Source organism: Netta rufina (assembly GCF_964035555.1).
Source record: "Netta rufina genome assembly, chromosome: 1".
Classification (NCBI taxonomy): Eukaryota; Metazoa; Chordata; class Aves; order Anseriformes; family Anatidae; genus Netta; species Netta rufina.
The window spans coordinates 17,202,351-17,228,052 of NC_140123.1; the positions used below are offsets into that span (position 1 = coordinate 17,202,351).

A 25,702-nucleotide genomic window follows, 5' to 3' on the forward strand; every position below is an offset into this window, starting at 1 on the left:
TTGTGCTTTAAACAGAGATTCCAGAGAGTCTGGATTCTGCTTCTGTTTTAACTTGCTTTTATTATCTGGAATATGGATTTATTTCTTCACACAGTGGCATGGCATTACACAGCATTGCAAAGCTTACTTTGAACCTTCTCGAGCTGCCAAATTAACTACTTCTATTAAATAAACGTTTTATGCTATAAATACAAAATTGATGATATTACTAAATATTTTTCTGATATTACTATAATGGTGATACTGGTTATAGTAATAATGTGATTAAATTACATAATAATGTAATTAAATATGATACATATTATTATTATATGTTAAAATTGAAAGTGGCGAAGAGGCTCAGTCACTATCCTTGAACCCTGTGATGACTCTTACACAAATATTATTCAAAGTCCTAAAAAAGCAAGGATTGTCTGAATTCACTGAACTAGACTGGACTCATTTGTTGTCATTAGTGAAGGAACATAAATTCCTGCTTCAGGCCAATTAAATATGCAAAGTACACAGTAGTTCTCACCAAACATACAAAATGCTATAGAGCGATTAACACAACTGAACAAAACAGAGCAGACACGTCTGCTTTCAAAAGATAAATGCTTAAATTAAATACATAAATAAAATTCAGTTCTGAGAAAGATTTTTGAACTCTCCAGAGATTGTGTCTGTTCCATAATCCTGCAGAAGGAAATAAAAAGGCTCTGCCAGCACATGTGCAGGAACAGACATCCGAGTACCTAAGCAAACATGAAGTAATGAAGGAAAAAACAAAGCTTGGTGACAGTCTTCAGCAAGGACAAACCACAACAACTAAACACTAGCTCTGATCTCAAACGAATTAGGTGCTGGATTAAGAATATTTTTTTTCCTTTCCTTTCTGTTTCCTTTCTCTTACAGTCTATGGCAAATGGAAATGTTTTGAATCCATTGCTCTCTTATTCCTCTACTGGTCTAAGTGTCAAGGAGACACGTGGCACTAATCAGCGGGCTGGACATAGCAGAAGACCTATCTTCCATCCTCTGTCTCTTTTCCTCTCGAGGTGTTTTCTTCTCCCATTTCAATTACCTCTTACTCAGTTCTGTGGTTGCACTTACACTTGAGTTACCAGAAGGAAGAGTCAACCCCATTCAGGATGAACAGCCTGCCTCCTTCAGCGCTAACCATTTGGAAGAGCAGGTCTCACCACTGTACTCACTACCTTGAGCGCCCATGAAAGGTAAGTTTCAAAGCATCTAAGCATCTAGATGCTTCGGGGTCTGCCACTGAATAATGTGTATAATGGCAGAAAAAAGAAAAAAAAAAAAAAGCAAAAGGTTCAGCTTAGGTCAGAAACTTAGTATTTCAAGAAAGACCCAGTAAATATAGTAATAGCCATCACTGTTACAACTTCAAAAGGGATTAGGCTAATAGTGAAAGAAGATTGAAAAAAAAAAAAAGTTTTTACAAGATCAGAAAGTTAATGTACCATAATCAACACCCTGCATTTAACAGAGGGGAGGTGATTAGAAAACCTAATATGGGCTGTAACACAGCAACAAAGTACCAACAAGAGTATCTTCACCAGGTAGTGCTAGGTTTATGTAGATAGCATGAGACTCAAAAAATAAATAGAATAGCTTCAAAAAAGAATAGCTTCTAATTAATAAGTGAAAACATTCATTATTACAAAAGGATTAGATATATATAACTACTAATTGTTTTGTCTCTTTTTTCCCCAGTTAGAGTGACATTGATTAATAGCATGTTATGTAAAAATGTAATTTTGTCTTATAGATATAAAATTGGTTGCCCTCTAAATTCAATTTTTTGTTCTTATATTATGAAAAAGAATATTTTATCTAAACTGCTCATTACTCAGAATAACTAACCTTATCTTCTTATTCATCTCCTCTTTACATTGAACGCCTCCAATCAACCCTGCATTCAATAATTTTTGTTTGCTCTCAGTACTTATTTTCTTAGAGTATCTCTGAGATGGCCGTACAGCCAGCCACAGGACCAATACTGTGCAATGCACAGCAGCTTGTGGTGTGTCCAGTAACAAGGAAATATCAGCAAGCCACATATCTCAAAAATACAACTTTAGAAGAAGGTTTGAAGATGCAATCTGGTATTTCAAATTGCTACCTACATTTTGAAATAGTCATATAACCATAGCACAAATAAGCCACTGTAAGCATGTGAAGCATCTGTAGGAAAGGAAGAAAAAGACTCAATAGCTTGTTTTTATAGCAACAGCATCACATACAAACTAAATTCTCAGACCATAAAAAAGAAAGGTATTGCAGCATATTGGTTCTTAAGTCCACAAATTCCTGTTTCATCTTATCAGACAGAAATGTCATATAAGACCGACAATGTGATAAGCAGAAGTTTGGCATGTGTAAACAAAAATAGTATTTAAGTATATGTTATTTCCTTAAGTAAATATGAAGATTTAGTAACAAGTACGTAGAATTCTAAGCCCAGTAAAAATACTTGAACAAATTTCTCTGTTTAGAAAAGAGATTTTCTCTAGCTCTGATGCAAGAGGTATTTTCAGACTATATATCAGAACAGATAGCTTTAAAAACTGAAAGCATCAGAGTATCCCAACTAGCAAACAGTCATTCAAGCTTATGGGGGGGGGGGCTTAATAATGCATCTTCATCAGCAGGACAGGTAGTTCAACTTGAAAAATCATCATTAAAGGGGTATATGTAAAATAAAATTTAAAACAAAAGCAAACAGGTTCCTCCTTTCCATATGAAATCAGAAGTGTGTGCTGTATCACAAAGGCTTTCCAGGAATAGTTTTGCTTTTCTTTTTTTCTTTTGAGGCAGGGGGAAAGGAAATTTGTGAAGAAAGAAAATTTCTGAAGAAAAGTAGAATTCATTATGAAGAAATTTAGTGAAGGTGCAGACACACAGCAATAAAAATATGCAGAAATTCTGCTTAGTATTAAGAGAAAAACCGACCTAGAACTATGGCACCGCTGAGTGCAAGTGCTGCATGGCACTTGGAAAGTGCCATTATTTCTAGTGTTAGAACATACTCCAAAGCTTCACATGATCTGCTTGAAGTTTTATTCACTCTGCTCTTTTATCCCTGTTAATTGTACTGAAATCAGTAAGAAATATTTCTTTTACTTGCTAATCCAGTTTCTTGAGTACTTCTTAAATACAAAAAAAAAAAAAAAAAACAATTTCCTCTAAATTACATTTAGGAAGTTAAGAAACTTTGTCTTAATATGTTTTTGTCTTATAATTGTTTAATCTTCTCTAAATGACATGAGCAAGAGTTTTCAGGAAATACTCTCACAGAAGCTGCACATACCTATTATTTCTGAAAAGTAAGTACTAATGCTATTAAAGCTGTTCTGCAAATGGATGCCCACTTTATTATTCCTTGTTTTAGTTAGAGCGAGTCATCTCTCTGAATGGGGAAAACAGACTTTTACTGAAAAAAAAGAATGGTACAGCCATCCTGCAGACAAGATTCAAGTGTGATGGAACAGCAATGATTAGAAATTATGATGCGCTGAAAACATTTGAGAGTAATCAGGCCAAAACCCATCTGTTGGAGTATCTCCACACCATCCGAAGCTCCAAACAAAATCACAGGTTTTCATCATGCATTTAGCAAGGACCATTAACCCTCAACAGTCCAGCTTTTACACAGGTTTTTTTTTTTTAACAGGTGTTTCAGGTGTATTCTTCCATGAAAGTTTTAAATAGTTTTTAAATAATGTTTGATCTTTCTCCTAAGTCTTGGAGACTTACTACAACCGTACTTAGGTTCTGCATTGGGTATGGCACAACGAAAGGCCACTCAACCCTGTAAAATTAAAACATATTACAGGTAAGTTTTGACAACCAAATGTTTTTATTGCAGAACAACAATCTGCTTTTATATTCTCATTTCCAAAACCTAGAATGTTGGTACACCTGCAATTTTGAATGCCACTTTTCAAGGGCGGGGTTGTTTCAGTTTTCTAAACATTTCTAAACATTGCATTTGAGGTATTGACTATATTTCTTCTTTCACTTCTTGTTCCCAAGTATTAACTACTGTCTAATCGGAGTTATTTCAGTTTTGTTCCACAGCTGATTCCTCTCACCTACTCCTATTGTCATATGGTTTAGTTGTCTCAGGATAAAAACTGTACTGCAAAAGACATCTGGGCATGGTCCTGTGCAAACTACTGTTGATGTCCCTGCTTGAGCAGGGAGGTCAGACCGGGTGACCTCCAGAGGTCCCTTCCAGCCCTTACCATTCTGAAATTCCGTGAATTTCTTCAGATAAAGACCCATTATGTTCCATCCAGTCTCTGCTCAATCGTAATTGTACGTAATGGTATGTAATGGATTTTTGCATTTGAAGTATACTAAGTTCCTGATGTTATAAAGGTTTCCACTAAAAGATGAGCCCTACTTATGCCATAAAACTGGCTAAATTAAGAAGCAGCTTTTCCCTCCACTGTAACATGCCCTCCATCTGAGAGATGTACAAGCAATGGACTGGAGAGTGTTATCATTGTCTGGAAAAAAGAAAATTCACCCTTAAAGCATTGTCATGTTAGTAATTTGCATGCTCTAAAGTGAAATATATTGCCTCCCAAAACTGAAGCCTATTGTTCTACACATACCTTGCCCAAAGGACTTTACAGAAGCACTACACACGCTTCATTAGGAAAAAAAAATAAAAAATTAACAGATTTCTTCTGAGTTTTTTTGCTCTTTGTTGTGGAAAACATATATCAAATGCCGTTTTATTTGTTATGTTTTAAGAATATTTATTTAATAAGTCCTACTAGATTGAAGACACCTGCATTGTCACAGAAAATTCAGTTATTCAAATGAAGACTTGCTATGCTGTAGTCATTCATATTTTCCTTACAATTTACCTCAAATGCATAACAGAAAAGCCTTTATTGTTTTTTCTACTTTTCAGAACTGTACTCTCTTTTAAATACACTATGACAGTATATTTTCTACCATGTTATTTTGCTTAAAGTACCGCCTTTTACCTTCCATTCAATTTTGTATTAGTTTTTGCATTTTAAACACAATTCATCATTATTAAGAATTGTCTCCAGCAATCACTCAGCACAGACTACTTTTTGTTGTCTGCATACTGATTAAGTGCTGTGGAACCCAATAATAGGTTTTAGGTTGAGAAGGGTGATTTTTGTGTTTTGTTTCAGTTGGTTGGTTTGGTTTTGCTTTATATTGTTTTTCCCCCTTTAAAATGTATCTATTTTCAACTTTGAGTATAAAATTGCATTAACAATTTTTATAAGATTCATACATTTACATTTAATCCCCCACCATGAATAGAGTTCTAGATTTACCCGATTCTGTACCATGTCAATATATTTCCTGATCAGAAAACACAATTAAGCCAGTTTTTAGCAACACAAAGGCAGACTGTTTTTCATTTAACAGATTTGACTATTTCTTAGAGGACAACTGCAGGGAGCATTGAAGGAAGTGTGAGAAGAAAATGGAAAAAAAAAATCTTAAAAAAATCAAAAAAAAAAAGAAAAAAGGTAGGGGACACAAAGCACATTGTAAACTATTTAGAATCATCATGAAGAACACCTTCTACCTCCAAATTAAAGCATAAATGCCTTCTCTAACAATGGCAAAAAGTGAGCACCTAATTAAGAGTATAAGAAGAAAGGATGCCTCCAAGCATTTGTGACTTGGTGACTTAAAGAGCCAGATACCATTTCTATACAATTCCCAAGGGGTTTATTTTTCATTAACTTTTTCAGTCTCTTCTTGAATTTATTTAAACTTCCTGTATCTACAACATTCGAGAGCAACCATTCTGCAAAGAATACTTCTGCATTTGTTTCCAATCTGGCTTTTGCTCATTTAATTTGTTTACTTCCTAGGCTTTGTACCACTAAAAACCATGGCAAACAAGCTGCATCAACAGAGTGGTAATGTTTTAGACAGATATTGTCAAACAAAAATTAAGAATAAAAGCATAAATTACATCAGTTATGACTGGTACTGACAATAGCAGAGATAACATCCTCAAAACTAACACACACTCACATCGGGAGTCATGTAGCACTTTCAGACAACAGAAATACAAATTATGCTTAGAGATAATCCAAGAACAGGTAGAAGTTATTTTTTAAATGCTGAAGCCTCCACAATTTTCTGCTTTCTTGATACCGAGCCAGAAGGACATACGGTTTCCTCCCTGATAGAGCAATGGAGCCAAATTCAAAATGTTTTACAAGCAGATAGGTCAAACATTTACTATGTTTAGTTAAATAGAAGGAAGTGTAGAAACTTTGTATCCCTGATCTTACCTTACTTAATAATTCGTCAGTTTTATCCATAAGAAAATACAGACTTGTATCTCAAAGTGAGGACAAGATGACTCCAGCTTTGAGAATGTTTAGGAAGAAGATTAGGTGGGGAACTCATGGTATGCACATGTCCTTGGATGTGTGAATGACTTAGTTTAGTATGCATGCCTAAATTGAAACTGTAAGGTAAGAAAGATCAAGATGACCTGAGCATGCACAAGAGTTGGGTTCAACCAGGAAACACACTGAGGAAGACTATCAGTGACCACCAGCAGATCCCAAAAGACCACCAGTAGAAACAAATGCACATGTGTCAGGGACATTTACATGTTTTAATGAGTTCCAGGAAATAGTACAAATACATTAACTGTTCCTTGGAAATCTAATGAATACGTATATTTTGACTGCATGTAGCCTTTGTAGTTGGGCAACTCAGCGTGCACACTAAGTGGAGTGATCCCCTGTGCGCCTGCTGCCGCAATAAAAGACTGCCCGCTCTCTAAAACTCCAAACTGAGTCTTTGAAAGTTTTTTTGACCAACTTTTACAGTAACACTCTCTCCTTCTATTCTGTAAGTACTCATTTTTGTTACCTATGCTAAAAGAGAAACACTATGGCACAGCAGCCTTCTCTTACACAGATTCACTAGGGCACAAAGTGCATCTCTGCTTTTCTCAACAGACCAATAAACATTTACACATAGGCATTTGAACATGAGCATCATTTAATTCCACCTAAAATTAAATTCAGGGTTAGTCCAAATGCTTCTTTTGCACATTCAAACTTTTTTTTTTCCATAGATTGAGAAAGTTGCCTTGTGCCCAAAGACAAAACAAGCACAATCTACACTTTGAATTCACTTTTTAAGAAGGTTCACTGCAAATGCATTCACTGTAATTGTATAAATGCAACACAAGTATTGTCTACCTGTCTCTCACTGGAGCTGACCATGCACAAGCAGTTGAAACGCCTGTGCATTTTGCAATTAGTACTTGAATCACAGACTTCCCATGTCTAACAAACCCACAGTCTCTATCCCAAAAGAGCTGTTTAATCCAATGCACCAAACGTCAGGCTTGTTCAGTGTTTAGAGTGTTTAACCATGGGCTGTCCTGATCTAATTCCATGTTTCAAAGTAGAAAAATAGCATCAGAACACTTAGTAAATATTACTAATACAGAAAATAATCTGGGGAGCACTTAAGGATATCAGATGCTGACATATTTAGAGGTGCAAAGAGAAGAAATATTAATAAATTACCTTGTACTAACAGTTGTCTGCTCCTTTGCTAACTTAGAGCAGCCTGAGAGGCAGCGGTGTGACAGCACTGGGAAGTTGTATCTTCATTAATGCACTTTCAGGCATGAAGCCTGACACTAGCAGTGCTTAGCTCTCCTAACACAACTGCCATAGCACACCAGTTCATAGGCTATTGAAAATAATTCATTTTCTATTTAAGTGTCTGATATGGATATAGATAGATATTTAGATATATTATCAACAGCATAAGGTACAAGAAAGAAGTAGGAAACAGCGTAACTGAGAAATGAAATATTTAAGATCAAAAACAATGTGGAAAAAATTAAGTAAGTTCAGTGAGCCAATATCCCCAAACAACATTCTCTAGTATTTTTCTTGAAGTACCAGAAAAGCAAGAGAACAGCTACCCATGCATTCGAGAGGAATACATATAAAAACCAACCTCTCTAACCCTATAAAAAGCTATTTAAAAATTCGTATCTCAGTTCAGACAAAATAATTTCTTCTATAAAGAGCCCCAAAACCTACAAGCAATTTAAGAACAATTCAACTAATAAAATTTTACCATTTCTGCACTTTGTACACATGGAAGGCTAGCAGTTGAAAACAAATTAAGTGCTAGACAGGCAAAATGAGGGCCACTAGTGCATAAAAAAAACACTTCAATAGTGCTGAAAAATAGTTTCAGACAAAGTCACTATTATTTTTTCTTTCAACATCAAGACAACCCAAACATGCTTTAGCCTGTACTGAATTTTAATCTGGGATACTTTCATACAACACAAACTTACGATGTTATCTGCGGTTTTTCACTTTGATAGAAATGTCACATTAACTACTAAGAACAAAAAAGAAAACAACAAGCCTCTTCCTCAATATAAATTTTAGCTACACAATTACCCAAATGGGCTTATTCAAAATGCAGCTATGGACTTCTCCCTTGCTTCAGTATCACATACAATTTTCTTGCTATTCTAGGTTCAGAAAGATGGACGCATTCGTGCTTTTTGGCTTCTTTCAGCTGGAAATCTCCACTTGTAACTTCTAAAGGCATTACAAGCAGCAGGTCTTAAAACTAAGCATGACTTTGGCCAAAAGGAACAAAGTAAAAAAAACAGTCCTACCAGGACATGTAGGTTTGAAACATCAGGATTTGAAAATCATGCTTAAAACCAACAATTTGGGGTCATTTGGGGGTAGAATTCTTGCCCAAATCAAACCAACTATAAAAACTAGGATCATCTCTATTCTCACTTAAATTAAATAAAGCAGGATTTAAGCCGCCACCTGAGAGTCCCTTCCCTCCGTAGTTTCCTGATCTCTTCAAAGCCAGCACTGTTGCCAAAAGAATTGATCCTGTCCTCTCTACAAACCCCAGCCACCCGTGCATGCCCCCTTACACTAGCATGAGTCTTTATTCAGTCACACAGTGAATCAAATTGGGAAATTGATCCATGTTCAATTAATCACAAAGGAAGAAAAAATAAATAAAAGACTAACTAGGGAGATTCATTCACTGCTTCTTGAATTATCTTCCCAGTCCTCCCAACAGAAATGAAAATACAGCAAAGCCATGTTTTAGGACCTTTCAGCACAATGTTGGCCATGCTGCTTCAAGGAACCAGAGAGAAACCTGCCTGAAACCAGCCCTGCTGCATCTGGAGGGCACCATTTCCACTGGCAAACCATGAGAAGTCCATAACACTGGAATGTCAGCAGGCCTGGTTCTCACCAAGTAAAGATCATTTCCACAAGACAGCTGAGCTAACACAGAAAATAAGCATTCTGAGGTGAAGAGACCTGAAAACCAAGCTCATACATACAGGAATTATCTAAGATGCTGATCCTAGGCTTCAAAGAAAGCCAACACGGAAAGCACAAGGGTAAATGTTTTGCATCCAAGACACTTCAGAGGGGAAAGAGCCCTGTTTCTAAATCCTTTCAATCTTCAAATAAAGTTTAGATCAATCACAATACTAAGGTGGTCGTTGGAGGCTTAGCCAAGCCCCCGTGGACTTGAAGTATTAACAGTTTTTTTCCCCAATGTTTAAACGGAATACAGAAGGAGCAGGTGCCTTTTAAGTCTGCAGACCTGACTTAAGTCTATAAGCACAGAAGAGTGCAAAACTGAAGGTGGACAGGCACACAAAAGACACAAGAAAAATCAAATAGAATCGAATAGTTCAGTTGGAAGAGACCTACAAAGATCACCGAGTCCAAATCGTAATTATCTTATAGCATATTCTTGAATAGAAATAATAATTCCTTCAAGGCTTCAGGGCAGCAATCTGGTATGTTGTAGACTTTGCTATACTAGAAATATCTGTAATTCCTCAAAAAGACCCCTTCTGGACTACTTAGACATTTTTCAGATTCCAGTACAAAGATTGACTAAGAGCCATGACAGGCCTAATCAGAAGGATGCAAACATGTTCTTCATAAGTTTAATTTCTCGGTTCCCAAACCCTTGCATTTCTGAACTCAGTGCTTCTGCACATATGGAGAAATCTCCACATTGCACAGCCCCCATCACTTAGTAAAAGCAAAAGCTAGAAGATCAACCACTGCCAGGATGACAAGGGCTAGAATGGCCTCATGCTAAGTATATTTTCACTTTTTTTTTTTAATGACTCTCCCTTTAGAAAATTCAAGCAGTATTTACATCATGTACTTTTGCAATGACCACATGTTGCTAGTTTTAAAAATAATTTAAATCAAAATTAAGATAAAAATCAGAGTACGGTTAAGGCTTAAGGCCGCTCAAAATTGTTATTCATAACTCATTTTCCAAGGAATGTGTCTTTATAAACTTTTCTGAAGACCACCATAACCTCACCGTCTATTTCCAATTTTAAAACCTGAATATATTTTTCTGTCATTACACTACTCCAGTCTGCCTTTTTTTTTTTGTATATGCACAAAAAAACATGCCTAAGAATTGGTCTGCAGCAAAGCATACAGTTTATCTACACAGAGCCTTGGCAATACTAATTTCTTGTGAATTCAGGGACTGAGACTTAATACTTTAATATGACTGTCATGATGTAGAGGCTAGAGGTCAACCTCCATTTCAATCTGCCTTCTTAATGACAAGCAATATACTAGTCAATAGAAGAGGTCTGGGATTAACTCTTCCTGGAAAAAAATCAGTGGCTATTTGAACTCTGCTGACAACACGTGGATGAATTTTTTACTGTTGAACTGGGGTCAAACTAGACAAATCTGTGATGTTCTTGTCCGAGTCTCTTCTCCATCAATGAGGACCACAGCCCATAAATGAAGGTATGGACCCTTCCTTACAAGTCATGCCTTCTAATATTCTTAAGTACATTTCATGTTCTCTATGATTCATCTTCTACTTGCATTAACATTGTATTAACACAACAAAAAATATTTTTCCCCTTACCTCTCCACCAGACTTTGCTAGAATCTGCTGCTGAGTCTCTCTTAATTTGCGTGCATTGTCAAGTTCCTCTTGAAGTTTTGAAGCTAACTCCTTCAAAAAAAGTGGTATTACTGAATTAGTTGAACCATTTTAAACTTTTAGAAGCCTTTCTATAACAAGTAACTATTCATTTAATTTCTTTACATTTTGATATATTTTTTTAAAACCCTAGTAACAAAAAAGACTAAAGAAAACATCTCAATATAATTCACACAGTTCTTTACCAGAGATAAAACACATATAATCAGCCAGAACTGAAGTATCTGAAGTATAGAAACATATATTGTAATAAGAACGCCAGAAAAATTATGTTTAAACATTACAGAGTTAACAATAAACGTTTTATGTAGCTAAGCACAGATGCTACTTCTATTCTTCTTTTACTATAAGGATATTAGATAAGGAAGCCTGAACACATCAAGTGTATAACACACACATACACGCGCACACACACAGAGGAAATAGAGAAACGTCTCTCAGAGAATTCTGATAATGCAGTTCTACATTTCTCTACATCACATGTCCAACTTGGCACTTAAAACCTGACACTTTGAGTGTTAAAATGGAGAGGAGATGGAAAATGAGAGCGATACACAGTCCTAAGAAAACTGCGTTTGACACTCCTGCTCTCTTGCCCATCTCTTCATGAAGTAAAAGGCAATTTAGATGCTCTTGGTTTGCCAAAAATTATCAGGTGACAACCTATTAATCTATAAGAAATACAATCATTTATAGTCTGACCATTTTGCCAGTTTCATTGATTGGACTCCAACAATCATGCCAACACTTAGCTCCCCCAGAATTAAGTAATTTGATCAGTGCCATGCAGCGAGTCAGTAACAAAAACAAACTTGGATTTCATTTGTCCCACATGGTCAACCTCGAGCTCCAGCCACTAGGATGTCCTGTTACATAACCATCTGTTCCGATGTGTGGGGTGAACTTGTTTAAAGTTCAAGCTGCATTTTCGATCTGAGCAAACAAAATCCATTAAAATTATTTAAAGAGCAACAAGGCAAAGATTAGTTATTTTATGATTTATATTGTTGGGGTTGTGCTAATTTTTTCATTTTCTAACCTAATTCAGAGTGTACATGTAGAAAAAAAAATAAATACAAAATTAACAAAATTGTAATGTTGTCTTCTGCTACATGATTTTGGTCAAAACAAAACCATTTAATAATTAAAGAATTACTCTCTCCTCACACACCACCTGTATGTTTATTCAAAAGACTCCTATTCTGTTACTGTCAGGCTAAAAAGAAAGAAAATATACTTCTGCCCAAACTTTCATCTAGACCATGCTATTGAAGCACAGCAGATGATGAAAAAGTCTCAATTTTTGCTGGTCTTCATGATAGCCTTTGGAAAACTTCACACACACAGACACCCCACACACACACACCTTATAGGAATTAGTGTATAGATAGCTTCAACCATCTTCCCCATGGGAACACAGCGCTATAAAATAACATCTTTGAGTTGCTGGTACTAGTCCATCACAATCCTATAATATAATTACATTCATTCATAAATACACTTTTTCCTCACCAGTGTATTTCTATCCCTACATATTAACTAGAAAAACTACAGATTAAAGCATGGAGGCAAATACTTAAATCATTAAAATTCGTTATGTCTTAGTAGAAAATACGCAGCTGTAAGTTAGTTACTTCTAATTCACTTTTGCGATTGATAAGATTTTAAATGGACAGGATTTCAATGAAAAGTGTACTTGTTCAAATTTTATAAAGCTATATACATGCGTTTGTGTCTAAAGTCTGTGAAAAAGATCCACAAAATAAAATGTTTAAAAATATTTATGAAACACTTTTTCCTATCAAATTTGAATTGTGATAAGGGCTTTGTGAAAGACTAACACTATATACTAATCCAGCAATAAATGGTATGAAAACCATCCTAAAACTTCCTACAGAGAATCAGCAACCCTCATGCAATATTAGCCTGATACTTGAATTCATAACATGCCTTGCTTGTTACTTAGTGATGCAGATTTTGGTGCACAGGCTGTTACAAGAGGCAAACAGATGCACTGATAATTAATTAAAAAAAAAAAAGTCCATAGTGATAAGATTTACTTCTAAAAGTAGTATCCTTTGAGAATCTTCATAAGAAGTCATCAATACTTTAGAGCAGCTACTCAAAGCATTTGTAAAACATACCTTGAAAACTAAGAGTATGACCTTGTTATAACTGAAATTTTCAGGCAGCATTACTGAATGCAAATAACTCAGTATAGCCATCCTTAATGTAATAAAAATGTACTTCCAGAGCTCAGTGTTCAAAAAGAGTAAATTTGTGATCCGTCAGGTTGCTGTCTGAAACGAGCCTTCAAAAGCAACATTAAATGTGCAGCTGTGGATCTCGGCTCCCAGCCTCATGCAGATCAGGCAGGGTAGGCATTTTGCAGTGCTGTCCACAAAACATTACAGTTGTTCCCACTGCAGAGCTGGATGCAATAGTCTATGTGACTCTTCAGTTTCTAAATCCTAACCAATCCTAACCTAATGTGTTACGCTTATACAGCAGAGCTATGGATCACAAGCATCTTCTTATGACAAAATTAATGAAATAACAAAAAGCTCAAGACACTTTCTGTCATAAACACTGACTGGGAGCTTTGCAGTTTTCACCTGCTCCATGCTTAATAAAAAGACATTAAATCTTACAAAAAAAAAAAAAAAAGAACATCTATTCTGAGATATGCTGCCTTGTATACAAACCTGGCAACCTGATCCCTCTACTCTAGTTTATGAAGCATGGCATTTGAAGAAGTTACATTAAAAGTACTATATTTATTATCTTCAAGTCTTATCTGATCAAAGTTCACAGAACTTCTCAATTGCTTGAATAAACACTTTTGTTGCTGTTGTTGGAGACTAAAGTACTGTTAGCTTCAAAGAAAAATTCCAGTAAAGCATGACAATTTTTCAGAAACATTACCATGTTTCCCATGAGCTCAGCTTTCACAATCCTGGCTCCCAGTCTGTTCATCTCTTCTTCACTAAGCACTCGAGGTGGCTCATCCTTTGATGTATCCCTGTAAAAAAAAAAACAAAAAACAGCAGCTCTAAACTCATACAAAAACAATGCAGTATTCATCTGTATAATTATTATATACCTACTGTATTGGCATATAAGCTCCAACTGTCAAAATAACCAGTAACAACATACCATAGAAATGTATCTGCAGTCAGTAGTAGTTACTGCTTACAACACTTCTCTTTTACGAAGAACACTACCAAGGTGTCTGAAACCAAAAAAGCTTAAACAAAGCTTTCACAAGGTATGTTTCATTTTACTTTTGAGGTCATTAAAATGAAAAGCACTGTCTAATGAACACTTTCTCAGCATGAAACAATGGTCAAGAGCCACCTGCAGTTATAAGCAAATAAAAAGAAAGGAAAAGATGAGTAGAAAGAGTAACGTAAACCCATCCTGCATCCATCCTTTCTGGCTTTGGGCATGCTCTTTTACTTGTCAGCTCCAGCAAAATCACCCGTTTCCTAGTTCCTCTGTATGCCAAGTAGTCTGCCACCTCAAAGACTATTTCTATGCCCAAATTTATCTACTTAAAGCACAATCTTTGTTTATAACAATGTTTTGGCTGATATGGTAGAATTTCCATGGAAAATTAACTGATACCATTTTTAAAACACGAAATCTCCCAGGGAGACTATTGCTAATAGCTTCTTATAATAAATTACACCTCTAAGAATTACTGTAAAAAGGTAAACAAGTTTTGCTCATTTTCTCTAACCTTAGAATAGACTAAAAACAACCAACCCTGAAAATAAAATAGTTAACAAAAGAGACATAGGAATATAGTTATGATATTGGTCCCTGCTAATAAAATGAAGAGAAACAATTCACTCACTACTCAGTATGATTAAATCCTGTAAGATTTGAAGAATGGAAGAACTTTGAAGTGATGTTTAACTGCCAGATCTCTCATGGAGAAAGATTACCAAAGTTACTTTTATCTGTTTTGAAGATGTTCAATCCCAGAAGTCAACGAGAATCTTTACATAACTACCAGAAGGAGAATCTAGATGACGTTCTTAATTCTCCTTAACCTGTATTTTCAAAACAAGCCAGAGCACCTCAGTAAAAGGATCAAGAGATAGTTATTACTTTATGTATGTTTTTAAAGCAGCATGAGTGCTTGAATCATCCATCACCTAAAATTTTGAGACTAATGATGTGTTTTTCATCCTGTCTCAGATTTAACTCTGAAGCAGTCACGTTATTAAGTGTGATTTCCAGCAAACGCTAGCTGGATGGACTTCTCCCATAGGGAGATCCCTTGGGCATCCAATCAGCACCTTTAATTAACCTGTGTCATAACTGTCCAAAACACTTTGATTTATAGGTTGAAGAAACTCCCCATGTTTTAGAAGCAATAAAACCTAAAAGGTACATCGTCAGTGTGAGAGATGAGGAATTGAACCAGCAACACCTATTAATTCAAGTCTTCGAGTCAGTGAAGTTTACTTTTTGAGACTGACTGAACAACCCTGGAAGCGTACATGTACTACAACCCTTACAACTTTAGGAAGAGGAAGAAGAAAGTGGCAGCTTATAAATTGTTCCCCAGACTAACTGCCCCCAATAGCCAACCCTGAAAAATTGCAAGAGACAGAACAAAACACAGCTCTTCACTGAAGGGAGCAGGAACACAGGTCAGATGCTGTCTCAAACACTGCAAGATGAGGCACACAGGGAGCTGAGAGTCAGCTGAAAGGAGCTTGAAAATAAGTCAATAAGCAAAACTCCACTGTTTTCCAGACCTAAGAAATTTTCACTTTACTAATAAATCAGCTTGGTAATCAAATTGGTTAAGAAATAGAATTACGATATAAAAGCAGATGCACAATTGGGTTTAACAGTACTAAAACAGAAAACATGCAAAAGAAAGTATCAGCTAAATAGCTTCTATGCTTAATTCTCTTCTGTGAAAGAAAGAAGAAAATTACCTCAAGTTACCTTTTCTATCATAACAATTTAATTCAATGTACTTGAACAAGCAAACCACTTCCGTACACAGTCTAGTTTCCCAAATTTTCCATTCTGCCCAGCTACAATTAGCATTGCACTTACTACACGTGGTAACCAAAAGGTAGAAGGTGCAGCTTTTGTACTTGTCATACAAAGAAGAGAGTCACCATTACTTAACAAAATACAAAAAATATGATTGTAAAGCAGTAGTTGCTTGTTTTGAGACAACAATCAAGTGACTGGGGTGCCCAGAGCCAGGATGAGAGGCAATGGGCACAAACTGGAACACAGGAGGTTTGGGGATTCTGTGACAGTATCACTAACTACTACTTGTTCTTTACATACTGTACTGGGTCTGGCAAGGATGGAGTTTATGCTCCTCATAGCAGCTCGTATGGTGCTGTGTTTTACACCAGTAACTAAAACAGGGTTGGTAGCACACCAATGTCTTGGCAATTGCTGCACGTACAAAGACAACAGTCCCCTGGCCCCACAGGAACCGAAAATCCATGGAGCAAATCAGAACAGATGCAGGGTCTTCACAAGGTCTCTCTCACTATCTGTGCTCTGGACGATCACCAGAACTCTCTTGTTGTTAATTGCTCATCATTGTCAAAAGGTGCACTGGATGTCAGAACTTGAATTTGACACCAGCTGTATGGCAGAGGTGTTAGATCTTGCTTTCTCCCTTTCCTTTCTTCCATGACAAAAAGAGATAAGGAGGGTAGACTTTCTAAAGGACTGTATGACATTTACACAGAGTATTTGCTGCTAATCAGTGAAACATTAACAAGGTACAAGTTTCATATCTGTATAAAAAAGGGTACGAATTAAGACAAAAGGTAAAAACCTAACCACAAATAATTGTGCTTTTTTTTTTTTTTTTTTAAATCTGTGCACAAAAGCACCTATGGATCACTGCTCCTTAACACGTTTTTATTTTCCCCAGGCATACAGCTCTGAGTATATTTTCATTTTCATGCAGTCTGTGCCTGAACTGCAGTGCAGATGCACTTTGTGCTCTTCCAGCTCCTGATAGCACCATCCCTCCCTTACGCAAACACCAAGGCTCCTTTATGGAAGGCAAAACAGACAGAAGACAAGTGTGGACCATGCAGATCTGGCACTTGAATGAAGTCATGAACAAAGCACGACTCAGGAACTAAGCAAGTCTCACAGGTTTCAGCTGAGATAGGCCATAAATCATTCTAACCAGAAGTTTACAAACTGCACGTTAGTGGTAAGCCCCAGGCACTTCAGGGCAATAAATACTTCGGCAGTATCTGGAAAAACAAAAAGGATCGCTGGATTCCACCATCTAAACGTCTCGTACACTGCAGATGTAATGCTACCAGGTACTATTCTCAGAGTAACTAAAATGAAGATATATTTCTCATTTTCCATCGAAGGGAAATACTAAAACAAAACAAAAACAAACAAAAAAAGCATGACAAATACGAATGGGATTTCCCATAGTGTATGCAAACTGCTCGTAGCAGTATTGGGAACAACTCCTGCCACAATGCATACTCAAACTCACGTTTAGAAAATAACAATATACTATACATCATGCAATCTCTCTTCCTGCTATGAAAGAAAATGTAAATTTCATTAGCTCCCTTCAAGGTAGAAAACGTGGTAAGTAAAATCTAGAAAAACTACCCAACCTGTGCAATACAAAGAACCGTGTAGACACAGCCACCTGTTTCTGGTTGGCCACGTGGTATGATTTAATGCACAATTTTCCTTTGCAAAGATATAACGGGGTATCTGAAAGCACTATGTGTAGGAACAGTTGTAAGTAAAATAAATAATTTTAAGGTATTGCCTTGTTATTAGACTCCAACAATTACACATTAAATATAAATACATGATGTCACTTAATTTTTTTACACAAATAAGTGACAGGTGGTTATGAGAAACCAGGAATTAATACCTGATTGCATTTCATCAACTGCTATTTCCAACTAAATCATATCAGCCACCTTACATACTCAGGCTAAGAATAATTAATCGTCCAGTTTTCCCAAGCAGTTAAAGTCTATGTGCCAGCATAACACCACCCTGACTCAAACGCTTTTGCACATGCTTACCTACTATCAGGAAGATCTGAAGGAAACCATTCACAGTAATTACCACACTACTCCTACCACTGGAAGAGCCAGCAAGCTGGTAATAATGGAGAACAGGTGGCTTTGAATGGAGTAACAGCTTGGTTGTCTGCAGCTGATGTTTCTGACCACCCCTCCTTACTACTCTCCATTGTCTCTCAGTAAAGCAAGTCAGGCAGACTGAAATTCCCAGCACATTAATTTTGCATTTTCCTTCCCGTTCCCGTTCATTTTTTTTCATTTACAGAAAATACACTTTTCTAATCAGTACCTTCTACTATTTTTCATATGCTGTTAACTTAGCTTATAAACATATCTCACAAGTGGCAAATCTATCCCTTGCTGCAATAATTATGTCAGCTGCTACTCAGCATTTCCTAATATTTAATCTTTGTCTTCCCTAAATTAAACAACAGATGAAGCATGTATTGTTTCTGTTTTGTTTGTTTGTTTGCTTGGGGCAGGGGAAGTGCTAAGAAGCCAATTTCACTGCAGTGTGCACCAACTTTTTAAAGACGCTGCAGAATAATCCATCACTGGCAGTTCTCAAACATGCTGAGGAGACAGAAGTAGGGATGTTCATTACTTCTAAACAGATTCCAAAAAGCTAACCAAAGAGATCTGACCATATAACTAATACTACACAAAGTCAACACAGTTTTAGGTGTAGTAAAATACCTGGAACATGATGTTTTAGTTTCAGATGATGTTTGTTTCTTCTCAGAGGTATCAGCTTGGTACTCCTTTTGTGATTTCTCTTTTTCATCACTTGGAGTTCTTTCACCATCAATTTTTGCCACAGCATCTGATGACTTCTGATCAGATACTAATTGTTCATTGCTGTCTTGTGTGTGTGTTTTTGTCCACAATGCAGTATCCTCACTAGGTTTTTGAAAACGACTGTTCAAAGAGCTATGAGCATGCAGTTTTGAAGAGGACTGCTGTGGCTTGTAGTCCTTTGGTGCACTGTAAGATGACAAATCATCTTCAGAGGGTTTCAGAAATTTGTGTTTTATGTCACTTAGAGAGAGACTCTTTCCTTGACTTTGTTTTTCATCCCTGTGTTTTTCAGCTTTGGAGCTGTAACCTCCCAGTTCTGAGTCTCTGCTACTGTGTCCACGTTTTTGGTCTTCTCTTGATCCATCTCTTTTGTAACCTCTGTCTTCTTGCATCCATCCCTTGTCATACCTCTCTCTCTTATGTCTCCCAAACGTGTTCCTATCATCTTCATGTTGTGTAGTGCTTTTCATATGCTGTTCTTTCTTTTCACTTTCTGAATAATCAGTTTTCTTCCATCTATCACCTCTATAATAATTTTCCTTTTTCGACGCAACTTTTTCAGCTGCTTCTAACCGTGACTGAAATGCCTCCATTGACTGCAAGAAAGAAGAAAAACGTCATACTGCTTTTAAGATCATAGGGTATTGTAAAACTCTCTAAGAAGTATTACAAGAAAGGCACCATTCTGTGAAAATGAGTCACTGTGCAGAGCTATGAGCCATGGAGTGGAAAGGAAGACTAATACAAAAAAGAGAATTTATAGTCTAGTGTCTGAGGTGCTCTGTTGGGATGGCATTTTGATCCCTTCTCGTAGACTATTTCTAACTTCCATTTGGTGACTCTATAGTAAAGTGCTGAAGCACTCCCGGAAACAGGAGCCAAAGCCCCAGAACTGTCTCCTCCTGGTAACTTGGAGATGAGGTGCTTAAGCTAGAAGAAAAGTTTCCTCTTTCTCGCTCATGAACTTCACACTTCGGCTCACCAGATGCGCACTTTCTATAGAACCAACGATGCTCCCACTAAACCACTTTATGATCCAGTTAAATTCTTAAAAACACAGGCGAGCAGGTCCAAAATATTTAGCTTGAAGCAGGCTCTAAAGCTCAGTCTCTAGCTTTCTGGACAAGAACTCTATCCATTAAGCAATTATACAAAATGTGGAGTGTTCCTCTTCCCTCTTTTGAGCTGAATTAAATGCCACCAATTACACGATTTTGCTCAAAACATTGCATGCTGAGGTACATCAGGGAAGAATCTCTTTCAATCACTACCCTGGTACTGCAGCAGCTAGAACATTCAGGTTGTTTTTACCTAGTTTCTTGAAAAAGACTCTTAAATATAATATTCTTTAAAATCACTCATACCAACAAATTTCCACCAGTGCTGACCCTGTTCGTTTTATCATTCATATCATATGAAGTCATACATACTGTCTTATCCAAGACTTCCGCAATAAAGCCTACCTAACCAAAAAATAAAATAAAAAAATAAATAAATAAAATAAAATAAAAACCACCACCACAGAAAATTCAAATATATCACTATGGCTAACACATACTGAACTCCCCACACCATTGACCAACGCTTTTAAGGTCCATATTTCAATATGCAGGGGGACAGGCCTTAAAGAGTTAATGATGTTATGGTAGACAGTCATCTAAATTCATTTTTAAACACTTCAGATGCAAGCACCGTTCTCAATACATCTGGACGGAGTAGATCACAAGTAGTGAGAAGATTCATATCTGATAAAATTTGACAAAGTTCTCTGAATTATATTGGCATTGCTATTATCCACAAACTGTATGTGCAGGAGAAAAACGTATTTCCTAACAAACATAATTTTGAAAGTACTCTAGTACTTTGTAACTCAGATCATTTGATCTTCCCAATATAGAAGATAAGTATTTTAATATAAATTACAGAAAATCTTGATATTTAACAAAAGAGATACAAAATTAAGTTGAGTACCATTAAACTGTTTATCACTTGAGAGAAGCTCCGAAGGCTGCTTTCTCCTGCTTCTTTCCTGTGTCTGACACTGCTCATTAAGTACATATGCCTTCATATGAAAGTAACCTTTTCAAAGCATCTACTAATATGAAAAAATAATAATAATTAAAGAATCTTACCCCATATCTCTCAGCTACAATTTCCTCAACATTTCGTTTCTCTCTCTCAGCCTGTTCCTTCATCCTTTGATAAGATTTTCGTAACCAACTTAATCCAGCATCTTCTACCACCGTAACTAAAATATAAAACAATGAGAGGTTTTGTATTTCAGTAGTCACTTCTACTTAACAAATGTGCCTGACTTTAAACCTTCACTGGAAGTTACTGTAAAAACTGAAAGGATGCAGAAGAAATATAGAAGGAATATAGTAATGAAATTACATGTTTTTATAAGTCCATGCTGGATGTACCTCAGTCATATTTATGATTTAATTTAAGCTTCTACATTTTGTCATAGAACACAACATACACCTTCCATGACAGGAGGAGCACACGAGAATTTTTGGCATTTTTTGTTTTTATGTTTTGTTTTGGTTTGTTGTTTTTTTTTTTTTTTTACTCAAGTTAAAAAAGCTTCTCATGGTCTTCACCTTCTGTGCCCATTCTTTGGCCCACTCTTCTGTACAAACAAGTGCATTTTCCTTCTCATAAAATTAACAAGTAACCCACTGTTTTTCATTTGAGAAGATAGCACAGGTCTTAACACTCAGGACACATACTCACCGATGATTTTATAGATCGCTGATCTCTGCTACTCTTAAAAGTGGGCACGAGCCTAATGGTTTGCAGGACAGACTGCCCACAGGGAAAGGTTCCCAAAGAGAAATGTCAGGGATGCTATTGTTCCCTGTCGACAGAATACAAGGACCCTTCTTATCACAGAATAAGTGTTTCACGACATTATGAAAAACATTTTTCTAGATGGTCTTACTGGAAATAGACAGGATAACCCAAGAGTAAGGAAAGAAGGTTACAGAAATAATATTTTTCACAAATTGCATCTGTAATGTACTTCATTTTAATGTGACTCAGACTTCTGTAGTTGAGTATCTTAAAACTATAATTTGTATAATGGAATGAAAGGAACCAAATGAGATGACAAAAATTTATCTTGTCTTGGTTAAATGATGCTTCTTTCTTTTAATTAGTTCAAAATTGAGAATTTCTATGAAGATGCTGAAGGTTAAACCACTCAAGATTCAAAACCAGTGAGGATAAGCTCCGCAAAACAATATGATATTAACCCAATATTCATTACTGAATTTTATTTTATATTCTACTTTATTCATAATCCTACTACATCAACATTAGCGGTAACTTAGCTAGCAACCCAGAGACCACAGAGCTTATATAGAAATTTAAGATCATTAATGAAGTTGCTATTTACCTTTTTTAACTGAAGCTGATTCACCTTCCGTCGGTGGCAGACCTGTACCACCGTCTTTCCAATAGGGGTTGAGTTCTCTCTCAGAAAGCATAGCCTAAAAAAGAAAGAATTTGAATGTGTGTATAGCATATGGTTTGTATTTTCGAGAATATCTGATAAATTTTGTGACGCTTCTGTGGGCATAGAACAGCTTAGTCATAACTTGTGCTGGCTAAAGAAAGGTAGAAATAAACATGGCTCTCCACCCTGAATAAAAGCTCTCAAAGACATGCTTACTTGGCACCTATGTTACACAGAAGTTTTTCTGTTCAGCTTCACTGCCTGTGTAGCAGTAATGTGCACTTGTGTCTGAAGGAGGGATATAAGAGCTCTTAGTTTTGCCTCAAGTTCTTGTTTTTCTTTCTCAAACTAGATTGTTTATTGTGATTCTGTCAGTTGACTGCTATGGAAACACGCAAAAAAGTCCACGGGAGAAGAGTCTGAATAGGCAATTCCTGCACCAATAAAATATTAAGTTTGTCTGTATTGTATTTCAACTCATCACCACCACCAGCATGCTATATACACCTGTTGCACATACTGTTTTGGGGAAATACACCACATGCATTGTGGTGTAGAAAACACAAAAGTATAAACCTGCATGGAAAGCAAGTAGTTCGGTGGGAGTGGATATAAAAGTCATATTCTTCCAGGATCAGAAGAAGCACATATAAACTGTCATTAACCATATAATACATGCTGACATTCTGGTAATGGTCCTTCAAGGGGTCATAAAAAACGTTCAGCAAAATATGACCTCAAAAAAAAAAAAAAAAAGATTAATCCCTGTTCAAAACACGGTAACTAAAGTGCCATGGCACACAAGAACAGTACTCCAGGTCAGTCTAGTTCTTAACAACACAACTGGAAAACCTAACAGTACCAAAAAGCTGTGATCAGCCACTATGTTTTCAGAACAGACCATACTGCATTTATAGAGCTGAATGAACAAATGAAGCAGCTAACAACTGTATGTAAATAGAACTAATTTAATAACTGCAATGCCTTCCCCAACTGTGCATCAACACATGGGAGGTTCAGAGTGCAGCTACTGCATGAAAGGCACAGCAACTGTTCTGAATTATTTCTTAATGAAAAAACAGCCTCAACACCTTATGCTTTAACACAGAAACTTAGGTGAGCTTTTATCACACAAAACAACAGTGCACCTTTCACACACAACATGGGGAAGAACTGACCAACAGTCTGTAACTAAACAAAATATTTCAGAAGCACTTCAAACATTACAGAACTTAGTACTTCCTAAGTTCTTACAGAACTTAGTACTTACTGGCTTTTTTCTTACCCATAAGACAACTAAGGACTTTTCTCCACAAGGTAAGCCTGCTGTATGAATCCTTCCCATCCCAGACAGAAAAAAATATCTGATCAATTTAATAGAATCACTATCATACAGAATATCAGGCATTAATTTAAATAACTTATTAACATAGAAACCTATGTATTTGAACCAATTCATTATACAAAACGTAGTAAAAACGTAGAAAATATTGGTATATTAATTCCTCCTACCTGCTCAATTTCTTGAGCTTTCTGTCGTTTCAGTATTTTTTCTTTCTCTCTTTCACTTTTGCATGATGCTAGTGGCACAGTTTTCAAAGATGCGAAGTCTAAATTCATCCATTCGTCTCTCTTAACAAAAAAAAAAAAAGTAGTAAGTAGTAGTAAAGTAAAAGTACCTAATACACAAAAGAATCAGTGTTTGTACTTCCACAAAAAAAAAAAATCCAACCAGCGCAACTAATATCAAAAGCTACAGACAGTAAACAACATAGGTTTTACTAATATATATGAAATATTTTGATGAAAAGCAAATGTGATTTTAACCACTTCAGTCTTTTAATATTCATGTATTCAAGCATGACTTCATATCTTTCTGTAATTGGAAATAACTCTTCCCAATTTATGACACTATGCAAACCATATAGACAGCTTATTTTTTGCTTAAATAAACTCTGTACATCTAGACCAGTTCCCTTTCCATCATTATAGAATTTCATTTTGCTGCTTTTGTCTTCATAAACTCCTACATCTCTTCAAGCATATACAAAGCCTACCATCAGTCACTGAGCATAGTTCATACCTGGGATATCTAGGCACCTAACAGCACCCTCAAATTAAACAGCTGTTCATCTAAATTCTGTGAACTGTACCCACAATAGCAGGTAGATGCATTAACAAAATCTAAGCCAGATTGAGGGCATTTTAAAAATAAGGACTACTGTCTATAGAACAGCAGCATATAAACAACCTACCCAAATTTCAAGCACTTCTTTATACACACAAAACTTCAAGTCTCAAAAGAAAGCAGTGACGTACACATTATTAACAACTACTATGCAAAAACAAATGTTTGAAACACTTCTATGTACACTATAGCAATTATAATGATAAGCCTACACCTATTTTGAAACATGTCCTTGTAGATGCGTCTTCATGTCTCTTCATTAAAGTTCAAGTCTGAGTTATCAATCTGAACAGATGCTGTATGGTACTATTTCTCCATTGCTCAGAAATGGTATTACGTCGCTGTGCTGGGCTCCGTCACCCGCCCAGCACAGCAGTGCTGCCTGGTGCTCAGAGGGAGCCTCCTGGGTGCCCGGCTGTGCCCATGGCCTCCTGTCCTGGCACTGGGCACCACTGAGCAGAGCCTGGCTCCAAATGCTTCCATAAATATGAAATGGGTTTACATGCTCCAAAACTGTTCCATGAAGTGATCCAAAACACAAAAGGTAGGAATGACATGGAAATTCACTCCTCACTCAGAAGTAGACATACCCAGAATGAACAGGGCAAGTCACTTTATATGAGAAATACTTGGCAAAAATAGTGGCTTTACAGTATAAATTACCATGACATACTTAAGGATTTATATTTTGTTACTATATCATTTTAAAAAAATGATTCAGAGATCCTTTTTATTTCTCTTAACAACATATGCAACTGCAGAATGAGAAACAAGAATAGAATTAGACACTAAATGCAAAATCATCATTTTCACACAACTGAAAACATCATGACACCACATTTATGCAGCTAAGATTACAACAGTTCAACTCTGTTAACAAGCATAAACAGTGCTTACTGGGTACAGAATTCAGCTAGGGAAATCAAGAGGCCTTGATTCCATTATTATTGGTGGTGAAAAGTTCTGCATTTCCCTTCCTTAGATCTGTATCACTGTAATTACTGTAGAAGCAAGAATTCGTTCAACTGTAGAACAGAGACCTAAATTATGTAGAAAAAGTTGCGTCTCTAGTCAATACCTTTGAGTTGACTTTTTTGAGAAGATCAGGCCACGTTCCTAGGGCTTGAAAAC

The 25,702-nt window shown here is 36.3% G+C and overlaps 1 protein-coding gene across 1 annotated transcript in view; it reads right to left on the reverse strand.

The window, feature by feature from the left end:
• The window catches only part of CWF19L2 (CWF19 like cell cycle control factor 2), a 67,738-nt gene that overhangs the window by 29,865 nt on the left and 12,171 nt on the right, over positions 1 to 25,702 (reverse strand). Inside the window, exons 5-10 of the mRNA XM_084307036.1 lie at positions 23,896 to 24,015; positions 22,324 to 22,417; positions 21,056 to 21,171; positions 18,822 to 19,519; positions 13,978 to 14,074; positions 10,975 to 11,064 (exon numbers count right to left, since the gene is read on the reverse strand). Of these exons, the coding sequence (XP_084163162.1) occupies positions 10,975 to 11,064; positions 13,978 to 14,074; positions 18,822 to 19,519; positions 21,056 to 21,171; positions 22,324 to 22,417; positions 23,896 to 24,015 (1,215 nt within the window). The remainder of the gene's footprint in view (positions 1 to 10,974; positions 11,065 to 13,977; positions 14,075 to 18,821; positions 19,520 to 21,055; positions 21,172 to 22,323; positions 22,418 to 23,895; positions 24,016 to 25,702) is intronic.